Raw genomic sequence first — 12,359 nt, 5'->3', positions numbered from 1 at the left:
GCCTTCGCCCCGCAGCCCCTGGCTTGGATGTGCGGTCTGGTGTCTTCTGAGTAACTGATGCTTTCGGTCCAGACTCCCCACCGATGGCTCTGATCTCCTTTGCTGCCCCCTCGACTCCCAGCCTGGGACCCTCGGCCTCTCCGTCGGGAGTGGGGATGCTCGCTTTCCTCCTGGCAGGCTGTGCCAGCCACCTGCCAGTCGCCTCGGAGTATCTTTCCATCACGTGTCCCTGCCTTGCTGGGTTATCGAGCCCTCTTAGTCTGTGAAAATTCCCCTGGCTTCACCAGTATCCTCTGGGGCTGCTGTCTCTTTGGCTTTCTGGTCTTCACCCACCCTATTCCTTGGTCACATCCTATTCAGACCTCGCCCTTGGCTTGTCCTGCTGCTTCGGAGGCTTTGAGGAGAGCAGCCCGCTTCACGTGGAGGTAGGGGCAGAGGTTGTCCTTGTTTAATAGGATACGGGCTGCAGCAGGAACGATTTGGGAGCCATGGGCCGTCGGCTCATCCATGGTCTTTCTGGAGCTGCAATCTTCCTTGTCAGCGTGGCTCTCCTCTCCGTGCGGCACCGTGGGGCTCAGGAAACAGCTCAGTACCCAGGGCTCAGGGAGGGGATGTGGGAGAAGCCGGAGCGACGGAGCAAAGTGAGCCCAGAAGATGCCACGGGAGGAGGTGGCAGGGGGCAGAAGGACCTGCAAGTCCACCCTCCGGAGGGATACAGGACTGAGGGAAGCCTGACTCTTGGCGACATTTTCATAGCCGTGAAGACAACCAAGAGATTTCACCAGAGCAGGATGGAGCTGCTCCTGGACACGTGGATATCCCAAGCAAGAGAGCAGGTGAGCACATGGATTTGGGCTAGAGAGGGGGTGTTTGGTAACGGGGCAGAAACGGGGTGTTGGGGGGGGGGATAAAGGCCAAAGGAAGGGGAGGCTGGGCACTGCAGTCCCACCCAGAACTTTGCCTCGTTTTCCCTAATTCTCGCTTCTGTTCATGCTGAAAGGGGGATGCTACCCAGCAAAACGTTTCACCGGTAGCTGGTTCATGGGAAAGGCTGGCGGAGAGGATGAAGTGCTTGTGTGGGCCGTTCCCATGAAGGCTGGGAGGACAGTGCTCTTAGCAGGCATCACCTGCCCCTAACCTAAGCCTGACTCAGCTTGAGGTGGAGGGGATTTAATTTCCCTTTTTTATCCAGTAACACTGGGGGCCACAGACTGCCTGGGCCACACCAGACTGAGAGCACAGACTGTCCTGGGTCTGTATGAAATGATGGGTTTCTACCTCCTAGTCCTATGAGTTAGCTAGGTTTCGAGCTGAATGGCTCCCTCTGGCCCTCTATCAGGATGCCCGCGTTGCGCCTGGGCACCCTTCGCCCTGGGACGGTGTGGTGCAGCGAGCAGGAGAGCGAGGCTGCAGGACGTGGGTGCAGGAGGGGGTGTTTGCAGCCCTGTTCACTCCCCAGCACATCAGTACAATCCATGCCTTGCTTTCTTGGGCAGATCCCCTCACGTGCACGATCTGGAAGTGATGTGGGTCTATATTTGACTTTTTAATTTTTTTTTTTTTAACTGGGGGTCTGATGTTTTCAACCTTTGCTAAAGCAGAGTTTGGAGAGTTTCCTTCCTGTTAGAGGAACTGATGTGGGGCACCACGTTGATGGTGCTGTGCAGACTGGCTTACTGGTGGGCAGAAGTACTCCCGAGAGCCTGGGTACTTCTCTCCCTCCCTTGCAGAGCTGCTCCTCAAGAAAGAAGAAATCCTGTGGCTGCCCCCAAAGAGTTGGGGTTTTTTTTGCCTCTGTGCCCGTGTGTGATGGGCACCTAGAAGACAAATTCAGGCCTCAGCGAGGGAGGGGGACGGGGGCGGAGGTATTGAGTAGGAGAGCGCTTGAAGTGATGCAGGGTTTTCTGGGTAAGGGTGGTTTTCCACTTCATGGTGCTGCAAGTGTCTGGTCTGCTGCGGTCGTCACAGGAAGCCGTGTCCTATTTTGAGCACGCTTCCTCTCCTGTCTGTGCATCCCTCTCAGCATCTGAGATGCCCTGCTTCCTCCTCCAGATGCACTTCTCCTCTCCGCCCGACCTCAGCCCAGCAGCTCTTTGGAGAAAACAAACCCAACCGCATGGCTGCACTGGCATTAAGATATTGTGACTGGGGCTTTTGGAGTGGGTTTTTAAGGAGCAGCTCACCTTTCCCTCCTCGTGTGTTTGAGAAATAGGTGCCCGGCCATTCTGCTGATGACAGGAATTAGATACCAGCTCCCCAGATTCATCTGACCCTCTCTGTTTGGCAGGCAAATGATGTCCAAAGCTGGGAAGAGGTGTTGAATTTTCTATGCTGCTGCCAGCCTGTAGGAAAGCTTCAGAGACTGAGCAGGAGAATAGGAAAGAAGGGTAGAGCAGGAGCATCAGTAATTTTTAAACTGTTTTTTCATTGTTCTCAATTTTTGTTGCAAGCTCAGTGTTTTCCCCACTGCCTCAATTTCCCATGTTTTTCTTCTCTTTTATTTACTAAATGGCCTTGAGGGCAGGGGAGCGGGGGTGGGGAGGGAGGTAAAGAGAAGTACATGAAAGTCAAAAGCCTTTTTTTTTTTTTTTTAAATATGCTGCTGCTGGAGGGGTTTTTTGGAGGTAGGGGAAAGGGTTAGTTTTGAAAAATTGACAAGATAGAAACCTTGCTTAGCAAAAAAAAGAGCGCTGTCAATTTGCAAAGGACATTTAATTGTTGTGGGGGCAGAGATAGGGCACTAGACCTCCTATTATTGAGTCTTTATGGAGAGGCATAGGCTTTATGAGCCAGTCTCAGAGAGATCCAGGTCTCAGAGGTTGCCTCCTCCTAGGGCTGACCCACCGTCTTGCTGTCTCACTCGCCCTTACTCATGGCTGGAGGCGGATTCAGTGGGTCCTTCTCTGCAGGTGGCCAGCGGGGAAATCGTAGCAGCTGGCCGTGCTGCTGATGCCAAGCCTGGTTTCAGAGCTGATTACCTGCATGGTGTCCTCCCGGAGGAAGCAACCCAGACCTCACAGGTCAGGCTTAGGTGACTGTAACAGGAGGCAGGAACAGCTGTGGTTTTTATGGCTAGGACAGACTGTATGGGAGCCAAATTAAAAATCCTCTATGTTGGACTCTGTTGGGATAGACAATAGGAGACATTTTCCCTGAAACTGCACTGTTTAAACAGAAGATATGCAGCTGGTGGGAGACGGGGAAGGGGAAGTGTGGGGTGGGTGCTCTTCGCTGGAAGTTGGACCATGCTCTGCCTCTTGAGAACTGATCCATGACAAACTTTCTACTGGAGCTTGATGTGGAAGTCATTTCAGCGAAAGGCCTTTTCCTCAGAAAAGACTTCATCTAAACCGGAGTGTCGGTTTCGATGACTGTTTAGGCTGGACAGCGTCTTAGAGTGGCTTACATTCTTGGCCTCAGTAGTTTTGATGGAGGTAAGTCTAGGTTTCTGGTCTGAAATTTTGTTTGGTAACGTAAACTAATGCTAGCACCTCCCCTCCTTTCAGAAACTCAAACATCCAACTGATTGAAATGAAACCTTTAAATCACCCATCCTGAACTGGCTTTCACATTTTTCAGTGTTCCGAACACTCCATAGATTTTGAATCTCTTCGCTGGGCAGGGGAGCAGCTTCCTGCCCAGCCGCACCAATAACCCATAACCAATTTTGGAGGCTGTTTCTTCCTGGAGGAGGGATACCCTGGGAACCTGGGAGATGAATGTGGTCATGGCTTGTCAGATTCCACATCTTTATTCCCTTTTCCTAGTTTTGCCTTGCTAGGCTACTTTCCCAGTTTGGGGTGAGGGGGCCTCAACGTCTAGTGTTTATCAATTGCATGGGCACTTATGTTTGTGCAGAACTGCCAGGCAAAGCCGTTGGACACCAGTGGCTCCATATCACTGCTGGCACTGCTGTCCAGCAGACATCCTTTCCTATCCAGCCATCTTCGCTCTAGAATGGAGGGATGCCTTCCGTGCTGCATCCCTCCTCAAGCCCAGATCAGCTGCCCTGCAGCAGCAGTGACAGCCACCCCAGGCTGCTCTCAGTGCGGATGGGAGCTGGGCTCTGTGATTTCTCCCCACCCCTGGCAGGAGGAACCGTGCTGGGCGTGATGTGGTAGAGGAGGCGAGTGGGAAGCTGTGGCTGAACGGCTGCTCCGTGAGCCCACAGGCTGCCTGCCAGAGTGGGCAGCCCGTGAGCACTGAGGCACCATGACAGGAGATCCTGCATGGCCCCATAGGTGGTCTGGTGGAGAACAGGGGGGTGGATATAGTGGGGAGGCTGCTTCTGTCCACTCCATTTGCCTGCAGGGACACAAGTGACACTGGGTGTTCCCTACTTGCACATCCCCAATGGGGAGAGTAGGTCTGGCGTGGCCAGAGAGACCTTCTGAATCTCTTCCAGGCTCCATTAGTATGAACAACAGCAGCTGGTGTCTCCTTGACAAAGACTTGTGTAATGGGGCCAAATGCTTTCCAGGCAGGTTTTTAGCCGGGGCCCTCCTCTCTCTCTCCCATCCCAGCCATCATGTGCGGCTTTGCTGAGGGACACACGGCAGCAGTCGCTCGGATTCCAGCAGCTGCTGTTTCAGATTTCCCGCTCTCGGGGGCATGAGGGATGCAGGGATGAGGATGCAGGCAGCTTCCTGTGCTGTTGTGGTCTCCCTCAGGACAGAGCCAGGGCACACACACACACCAGCATCTCTGGAGTACTGCAGCCAGGTGTACGACCGAGATCAGAGTTTGGGAGAGCCAGAGAAATGAGATTTGCCTGGCCCCCACACTCATAGCCCCTTTTTCCAGTTCTTTTGGAAAGTCTGGTGTTCCCCATGGTGACAATGCTCCTTCACCCCTGGGTTCCCACAGAAACATGTTGGATGTCTGCAAAAAAGCATTTCCCACTTTGCATCAAGAGGAAAGTGGGAACCTTGGAATATTTTCACAGGTAGAAAATTTGGGAAAAGATACAGATTCTCGTTTTAAGTCAATCAGATATGATGTTTATTAGCTGATTTTATATCTGTAAGCAAGTCATTTCCCGCAACAACGTTTCTGTTTTTTCGAAAATGTCAGAAAGTTTCAATGGTTTCAGAACATTTTTCTTAAGATGAAATATTTGTCATAGTGGAAATTTCTGGCTCTGACACGCTAGCGAGGGAAATCCTGTGCCACTGACAATCCCTGCCTTGCCTGAAGGTTGTGATACGGTCCCCTGACCCAGAGTGACTCCTTTACCTGAGACTTAGCTAATTGCTTCTTGTCCCGTGATCACCTTGAAAGTGGTTTTAACTAAGAGACTTCACCAGGGGGGTGGGGTAGGAATGTGTGCATGGCCCGTTGCTGCAGCTCAGCTGTTGGAGGGTAATTCGCCAAGTTGCTGTAGCACGTACATTTGAGATCATGAAACCATCCTGCCGCCTCTGCTCAAGCCAGGTGGTCTCTGAGGGTCCTTCATTGCCTTCCTTTCATGTGCCACATCGTCCTGATGGGGGCATATCTCCCAAATGCTGGGTGGGTGTGGGGAGAAGTAGAGACTTTCATCTCCTCATCAGAGCCTTTGGGACCAGTGACGGCTCCTGGAGCTGTTGTCTGCCTGCCTCGTCCCCTTTGTCCCTGGCCAGGTGCTGTGTTTAACCAGCCTGTGGGCAGCTGGTGGAGAGACTGTTTACGGCTCGTGACTCCTTTTTGATTTCATGAAAGCTCATTTTCTGGCTGAGGAAAGCTTTTCTCCACCAGCCCTGTTCCCCGCCTGGCCCTGAAGAGGGGGAGATGTGCTACATAATGGCAGCAAGGGGGATTAGAGAGGCATGGGGGTGGAGGAAGAGGAGGAGGAGGCGGGAAGTGGCAGGGGGCTGTGCACACTTAATACACAAACAGATGTCCTCCTTTTAACCAGAGCATCATTCACCCACGGTGCTTTCATTTTTCTACAGCTGACATCTAAGCCAGGGCTCCCTCACCCCCTCACTCAGTGCCACAGGTCCCCTTCTCCCTGTTCCCAAGGCGGTGGGGCAGGGGAAATGAAGCCACACAAGAGCTGATGATGGTGCCTTGCGGGAAGGGGGAGCGTGTCTGTCCCTCTGCTCATCTGGCACCTGGGAGGGGGCACAGCAGCAGGGGATGGAGTGGGGTGAGCCCAGCGAGCGAGTCTGGCTGCGGGGAGGAAGGGGTGGGCGGCCAGGAGCAGCACCAGCTCCAGCCCTGAGAGTAACCTCCTTTCCTCCTTTCTCCAGACCTATGTCTTCACTGATGAAGAAGACGATGCCCTGAAGAGGACAATGGGTAATGACCTGTCCTATAACACCACCTTCCCCTCCCTGCTTTCAGCCTCTGAACTGTCATGGCCTTGGGAGGGGGTTTGGCACCCACGAAGCCCCCAAGTGATGATTAGTTTTAGTTGGCTTAACCCAGGGCATGCAGCTGACTGGAGGCAGGGTGCTGTCTGCCTTAAAGCATCCATGGGTGGAAGCAGCCCGAGAGAGAGCCCTTCAGCCCCTGCACCCTGGCTGGCCGTGGGCAGGGTGAAAGTATGGTTGGCAGGTGTCCTAGTCTTGGCCAAGGTGTTTGGCTTTCTCCAGGTTTCATGCCCTGGTAGGGGGAAGGATGGAGCCCACATCACCGTGGGCTTGGATGCCTGTTCGGGGGGCTGCAAGGAGGCTGGCTGTGAGCAAACCCCTTCCCTCCCACCTAGAGGTCCTCCCCGTGACTGTGTGAAGCAGGTCAGCCCCAAGCCACAGCCTTCTCTTTCCCGGCAGGCGACCACGCGGTCTTCACCAACTGCTCTGCCGAGCACAGCCACCTGGCCCTCTCCTGCAAGATGGCTGCTGAGTTCGACGCCTTCCTGGCCAGCGGCCGAAGGTGAGGCAGGGCTGCCGTGGGGGGACCCCTAAAAGCAAGAGGAACCCTCCTTACTGCAAACCTCTTGTGTCTTCATTCCCTTCTCCTCCCAGCTGGTTTTGCCATTTGGATGACGACAACTACCTGAACCCTCGGGCCCTCCTGAAGCTCTTGTCCTCCTACTCTGCGACGTGGGATGTTTACCTGGGGAAACCCAGCCTGAACCGACCCATCTGGGCCTCTGAAACACTGCCAAACAACAAGACGGTACAGCCTGTAGTGGTGGTGGTGGGGCCAATGGGTTGTTTTTAGTGCTCTGGCTCATTGGCTGTAGATGTACCCCAAGGAGAGACAGGTCCAAAGAGCAACAGGCAACAGCTGAAAACTCACCAGTCTTGTCTGAATATGGTTGTAGGTGTTGACTCAATCCAGTCTACCTAGGGAGGGTCCCACGTTGCTGCTGCGCCTTTGGGTACCTGTCTGCCAGGAGATAAGCCTGCCTTGGGCAGCCCACCTGCTGCTGCCAGCAGGAGCTTGGCGGTTCCAAATATGAGGAGGTCAAAATCCATGCTGTACTACTGGAAACTCCTTCTGGGCAGCAGTCAGGGGTCTGGGGTGACAATAGGGCTGTGTTTATCCTGGCATCAAAGCTGGGTTTCCAGCATTCCCATCTCAGGAAGTATGGTATCGTCTGAGCCTCTGCCATTGATTTTGTCTGCTGTTTCTCTCCAGAAATCTGTGCGGTTCTGGTTTGCCACGGGAGGAGCTGGGTTCTGCATCAGCCGCAAGCTGGCAAGCAAGATGGTGCCTTGGGCCAGGTGAGCTGTGCAGCTGGTGGGTACGGGAGCCTTTGGGGATGAGGAACACGGACGCACATTAATTCTTGGCAGCGTCAGATCTGGATTTGTGTATGTGGTTGTTGCAAGGATGTTTGCAAGGGTGCAGCGTGCCATGTACTCCACATCTGCAAGCATGTGGGACTGGAGGAAGGATGTAGTGGGTGGGTCTGCCACCTGATTGAAAAGAGGCAAGAGCAGGCACCTCAGCAAACATGATCATAGGATGACACAATCCCCCCTCCCCAACTCCCTTCAGCTCTTGGTTATCCCCCCCCACTCCTTCCCATCCTTTTCAGCTTCCTCTGACTCTTTTCCTAAGTGCTTTCCCTGCCTGCCTATCTCCTCTCCCCTTAATCTGCCTCTTTCCAACCTCCTGTACCTCCCTCCTGAGTTAATTTCCCATTCCCCCACGCCAAACCCTCTTCAGCTTCTTACAGTGGCCACTGTCATTTCCTCAGCTTGGTGCATGGAGAACAGAGGTAGGCCCTGGGGTGTTGTGTTAGCCCAGCCTACAAGATGATGATGTTTTCCAGGATGTCCGAGGTTATATCACAGGCTATATGCACAGACTCTGACAGGCAATGGCTGTGCCAGCCTTAACCAGATTTGTGCATACCCAGAAAGACAGATCTGATCCACTCCAGGTGGCTGGTTTAGCTGAAGCCCATGATATGTACTTTATGGTAGACCCAGACAGGAGGATGATCTGTGATCTAGGGTGAAATGAAAGGGGCATGGATAGATAACACCTAACCTAGCATAAAGTCTGCCACTACTGTTAAAATGCTTGAAACACATTTGAACTAGATGAGTTACAGTAGACGGTGCTTCATGCTGTGTGGCTGCTTCCAGTTACAGGAGCCTTAAAATCGCGTTTAGCCTGTCATCAAAGGATGGCCAAGCGTGTAGTGTTACATTACAGTGGAGCCATGGATGGCTTATTCAAGCTGCAAGAGACTGTCCTGTTTCTTCTTCCTCCCGGTCCTGGCCATGTGGTCCCACTGTTTCTCTTGTGCTGGCTTGTCTGACCCCTCAGGGGCTCAGTGCAGCTCAGTTAACAGTTGGAAAAGTTACTTGGCAAAGTCTGCCAGCTCTCTGCATTAGCTCACCAAGGAGCTGGATATGTATCAGCAGCGGACAATTGGTGGGACAGCATGGCTGGGAGTGATCAAAGAGCAAACATGTGCCCAAATCTTTGCAGGTGGAACTTGGGGATTTCTTGCCTAGTTCCAAGATTTACTCTGGTTTTCAGTTAAGTCCTTCATTTATCTCCCACCCAAGTGGATGCCTATATTCCCCCCTACCCTTGTCCTAACCCATGCAGCCCTATTCTCTTCCAGTGGCAGGAACTTCCTGAGCACTTCAGAGCTCATCCGCCTGCCAGACGACTGCACCATAGGTTACATCATTGAGTGCAAAGTCGGCGGGCGGCTGCTGCCCAACGCGCTCTTCCACTCCCACCTGGAGAACCTGCAGCTCGTCCCCCCATCTCGGCTCACACAGCAGGTGAGGAGGGGAAATGGAGCAAGAGAGAGGTGTGTGAGGAGAGGTGGAGGAGGGGAGCTGGCAGGCACATTGCCCCGTTGGTGACACTGACGTGGATTGAATCAATCATCTGCTTTTTTGGGGAGGCTTTCCCGACAAATGCTTCTTTGAAATAAGGAGCAGATGTTGCCAGCAGCATGGATGCCTGTCACAATGCCCCTGGGGTCAGCGGTGGGGAGCACATGTGTGGGGAGTGATGCGAGGGTTGAGAGCATCCTTGGGGGAACATGGCACAAGGACGAGCAGAAATTATGATTGACTGGGGAAGGGGCTTTGACATGGCACCATGTCTGCCTTGCGGGGGGAGATAACAAGGGGTGTAGGGGGCTTGGAGAGGCAAAGGACTAGCATGGTGGACCACCATGGGAAAGAAGAGAGGAGAGGTGGAAGGCAGAGGCCAAGCCAGCAGAGAAGGAACCAGAATGGCACCTTCTGTTGCCCAAAGCAAGTTCCTTACTCCTGAACTCAGTTCACCCTCACTGCTCCTTTCTCACCACCCCTCTTTGCAGGTCACTCTCAGCTATGGTGTCTTTGAGAACAAGCTCAACGTTATTGAACTCAGTGGCCCCTTCTCACCGCAAGAGGATCCCTCAAGGTACGGGGCATGAGTGCTCTCAGTGTTGCTGTGGTGTGAGCTCTCAGACAATCGGCTGGGAGGGGGAGGCAGCCGAATGGGGTGCAGGAGGTCTAGAATGAGGGACAGAAACCTTGCAGTCACATGACTTATTGGGTGAGGAGCACACCAGCATTAAGCTGCTTGTGAACGCTTACAAACTTTGCAAACCTTTTTGGATGAGTGGGAAGAAAAGGAGTATCAAAACATTTTATTTGGACAATTCCTGAGCCGAAAGTATTGCCATTTATTTCACATTTTGAGACTGAACAAGCTAACCTTTTACCTCTGAGAGGAACAGAAATGTTCAGGAAATTCAGGAAAGGAAATTCTGCTTGCTTTTTCATTTTTTGTTTTGCTGAGAAAACTGAAGGGAAAAAAGAAAAAGGTTCACTTCAGGCTGACTGCAAACAAAAGCGTTCTTTGATTTACCTTCTCCGCTTTGAGTGAAAAAACCTAAAGTTGTTACTTGCAGAGCATGGGTAGGAAGCTCCTGGCTCGAGATAGCAGGGGTGGGAAGCAGCTAGGTGACGAAAAGAGCATCAACAGAACCATGTAGCGGGGGCTGGTGTAGCGCCCATCTCCCTGCCTGTGATCAGGGTGAGCCATGGGCTTGGGCTACATGGGCAGAGCTGGATTCAGGTGTCAGAGGGAGGCTTGGCTGCTTAGCTTTGCTGAGAAAAGACATCTTGAGATGAACAACCAGTCCTGGAGCTCTGTAGTGCAGGGTGGGTGCCTGGTGTGGGATGCGACATGAGGGAGAGGTCTTCCATTCTCCAGCTGTGCGCTGGTGTAAAAACTGTCACCTGACCTTCCTTTGCTCTCTCCCCAGCAGGTTTCGATCGCTCCACTGCCATCTCTATCCCAACACCTCCTGGTGCTTGCAGGCTGTCGGCTGGTGATGCCTGAGCCTCAGCTACAGTGGGTCCTGGTGACGTTCATTCACCTTGTACATGTAGGGGTTGGGACACTGAAGAAGCTGGGTGCTCCCAACTTTCCATTTTCCATGGTGGTCTTGGGGCTGTGTGATGGCTTTTTTGGTCCTTGCTGAATACCGGTGACACAGGACAAGAGACAAGATCTTTGCCAAAGATGGATAACATGGGCTGGACACATGGATGGGCTTCCCATCTGTGCTGGGATACATGCAAGGGATGGGAACAGTATGCCTTCCTGAGCAGATCAAGGAGTGGGTGGTGTCTGCTGGGCATCTGGGTAGAGATGGGGACCTGCTGCTGCTCCTTGCTGTGGATTCATCTTGCTGGACTAGAAAGGCCCTGGATATGGGTAACCAGTGCCCAACTGAGGATGGCTGATAGCATGTCGTGGCTCCAGCCTCTCTGAGCAGGCCCTCTTCCTCCGTGTCTGCCTGTGCTTCCCCCCCCGCCCACTCTTCCCAGCCACAGCCCTTTGGCTGAGTCTCTGCTTAGTCAAGGTCTATAGAAATGGAAAATGTGACCATTTCTGTGGTGAATGAGTGCTGGAAAAGCGTAGTCCTTGCCTGGCAGAGGGGAGATGGGCAGGAAGTACAAAGAATCAGGAATCCCCCCATCTGCTGGGACAAAGGAGAGGGTGTGGGGTAGAGGAGTCAGGAGAAGACAGACCGAGATGAGGATGGTTCCTGCACTGAACACTGAAGGCTTGATCTCATATGGCCCTGCATTATTCCTCTCTTTTTACCTTCTTAATACGGGCGCAGGATAATCTCTTGCTCTAATTACCAACCTGTCATCTGAGATTAGACTCCAACTCCTACCTGTGAGAAAGGAGACATAAAGGATTAGGACTGGCTGAAAGAGAGGAGAAAAGAAGAGATGGAGAAGGAGCGCTCAGGAGCAGATTAGAGGTTACAGCTTTATAATCTTCTCTGTGCCCCAACCAAAAAATTAAGTCATGAAGGAATGGAAACAGCAAGGCAAAGAGCTTTTTATCTCTGTGTTTCTTTCCTCCAGATGCTAAGAGCAGCTTTCTGCCTTCCTGCTGTCCCTGCTGAGCACAACAGGGGGAAGGAGCAGGCCCAAATAGGTTATAAGCTTTCTGGCACATTTGTGGAGAGTCCTTTTCTCAGTACAGAGCCTGGCATGAATGCTGGGCAGTTCCGATTGCTGGGTAATGAATCTGGGCACCATTTTATCCTTGTACACATGGTTAAATGGCTGGGGGAGAGCGTTGCAGGGAAAGCTGGAAGGCAAAGAGGCTTTTTTAAATGGCAGGTGGTGCCACAAACAGGTATTTCCTTTCAAAAAGCCTTTCAAAACACACTGCTGGGATCTGTGAAAGATTCCTGTAATCTCCAGATGAAAGGACAAATGCCCTTTCTCCAAAGAGCTGCTTAGCTTTGATGCTGCTGATGTGACTAAGCCTGCTGCTGGTGGGCTGGAAGAGCCAAGGGCAACTATCACTGTGCCTCTACCGTTTTGAAAACTGGCCACCCTGTCGCCTCCTCCTCCCCGACCCCCAAGCATAGCACACACGAGGTTTAAAGGAAAGGCATCAGAATGACCTTCCACATCTGCAAAGCGGGA

At 52.7% G+C, this 12,359-nt stretch overlaps 1 protein-coding gene across 1 annotated transcript; it reads left to right on the top strand.

The window, feature by feature from the left end:
- The first annotated feature begins 488 nt into the window (after positions 1 to 488).
- On the top strand, positions 489 to 10,736 carry MFNG (MFNG O-fucosylpeptide 3-beta-N-acetylglucosaminyltransferase). Its single transcript, XM_009332630.1, has 8 exons — positions 489 to 836; positions 6,234 to 6,282; positions 6,756 to 6,858; positions 6,951 to 7,104; positions 7,570 to 7,655; positions 9,017 to 9,182; positions 9,731 to 9,816; positions 10,670 to 10,736. The coding sequence occupies exons 1-8, from the start codon at positions 489 to 491 to the stop codon at positions 10,734 to 10,736; spliced, it is 1,059 nt and encodes a 352-aa protein (XP_009330905.1).
- The last annotated feature ends 1,623 nt before the right edge of the window (positions 10,737 to 12,359 follow it).

The sequence above is a fragment of the Pygoscelis adeliae genome, unplaced genomic scaffold, assembly GCF_000699105.1.
Source record: "Pygoscelis adeliae isolate BGI_AS28 unplaced genomic scaffold, ASM69910v1 Scaffold399, whole genome shotgun sequence".
Lineage (NCBI taxonomy): Eukaryota > Metazoa > Chordata > Aves > Sphenisciformes > Spheniscidae > Pygoscelis > Pygoscelis adeliae.
This window is presented reverse-complemented; position numbering and strand designations above follow the sequence as displayed.

Excerpts from the sequence above, each read along its gene's own strand:
- MFNG (XM_009332630.1), top strand. The coding sequence starts at position 489 with ATGGGCCGTCGGCTCATCCATGGTCTTTCTGGAGCTGCAATCTTCCTT. Across the intron at positions 6,859-6,950 it reads TTCCTGGCCAGCGGCCGAAG|CTGGTTTTGCCATTTGGATG; the intron begins GTGAGGCAGGGC and ends TTCTCCTCCCAG. Across the intron at positions 7,105-7,569 it reads CACTGCCAAACAACAAGACG|AAATCTGTGCGGTTCTGGTT; the intron begins GTACAGCCTGTA and ends GTTTCTCTCCAG.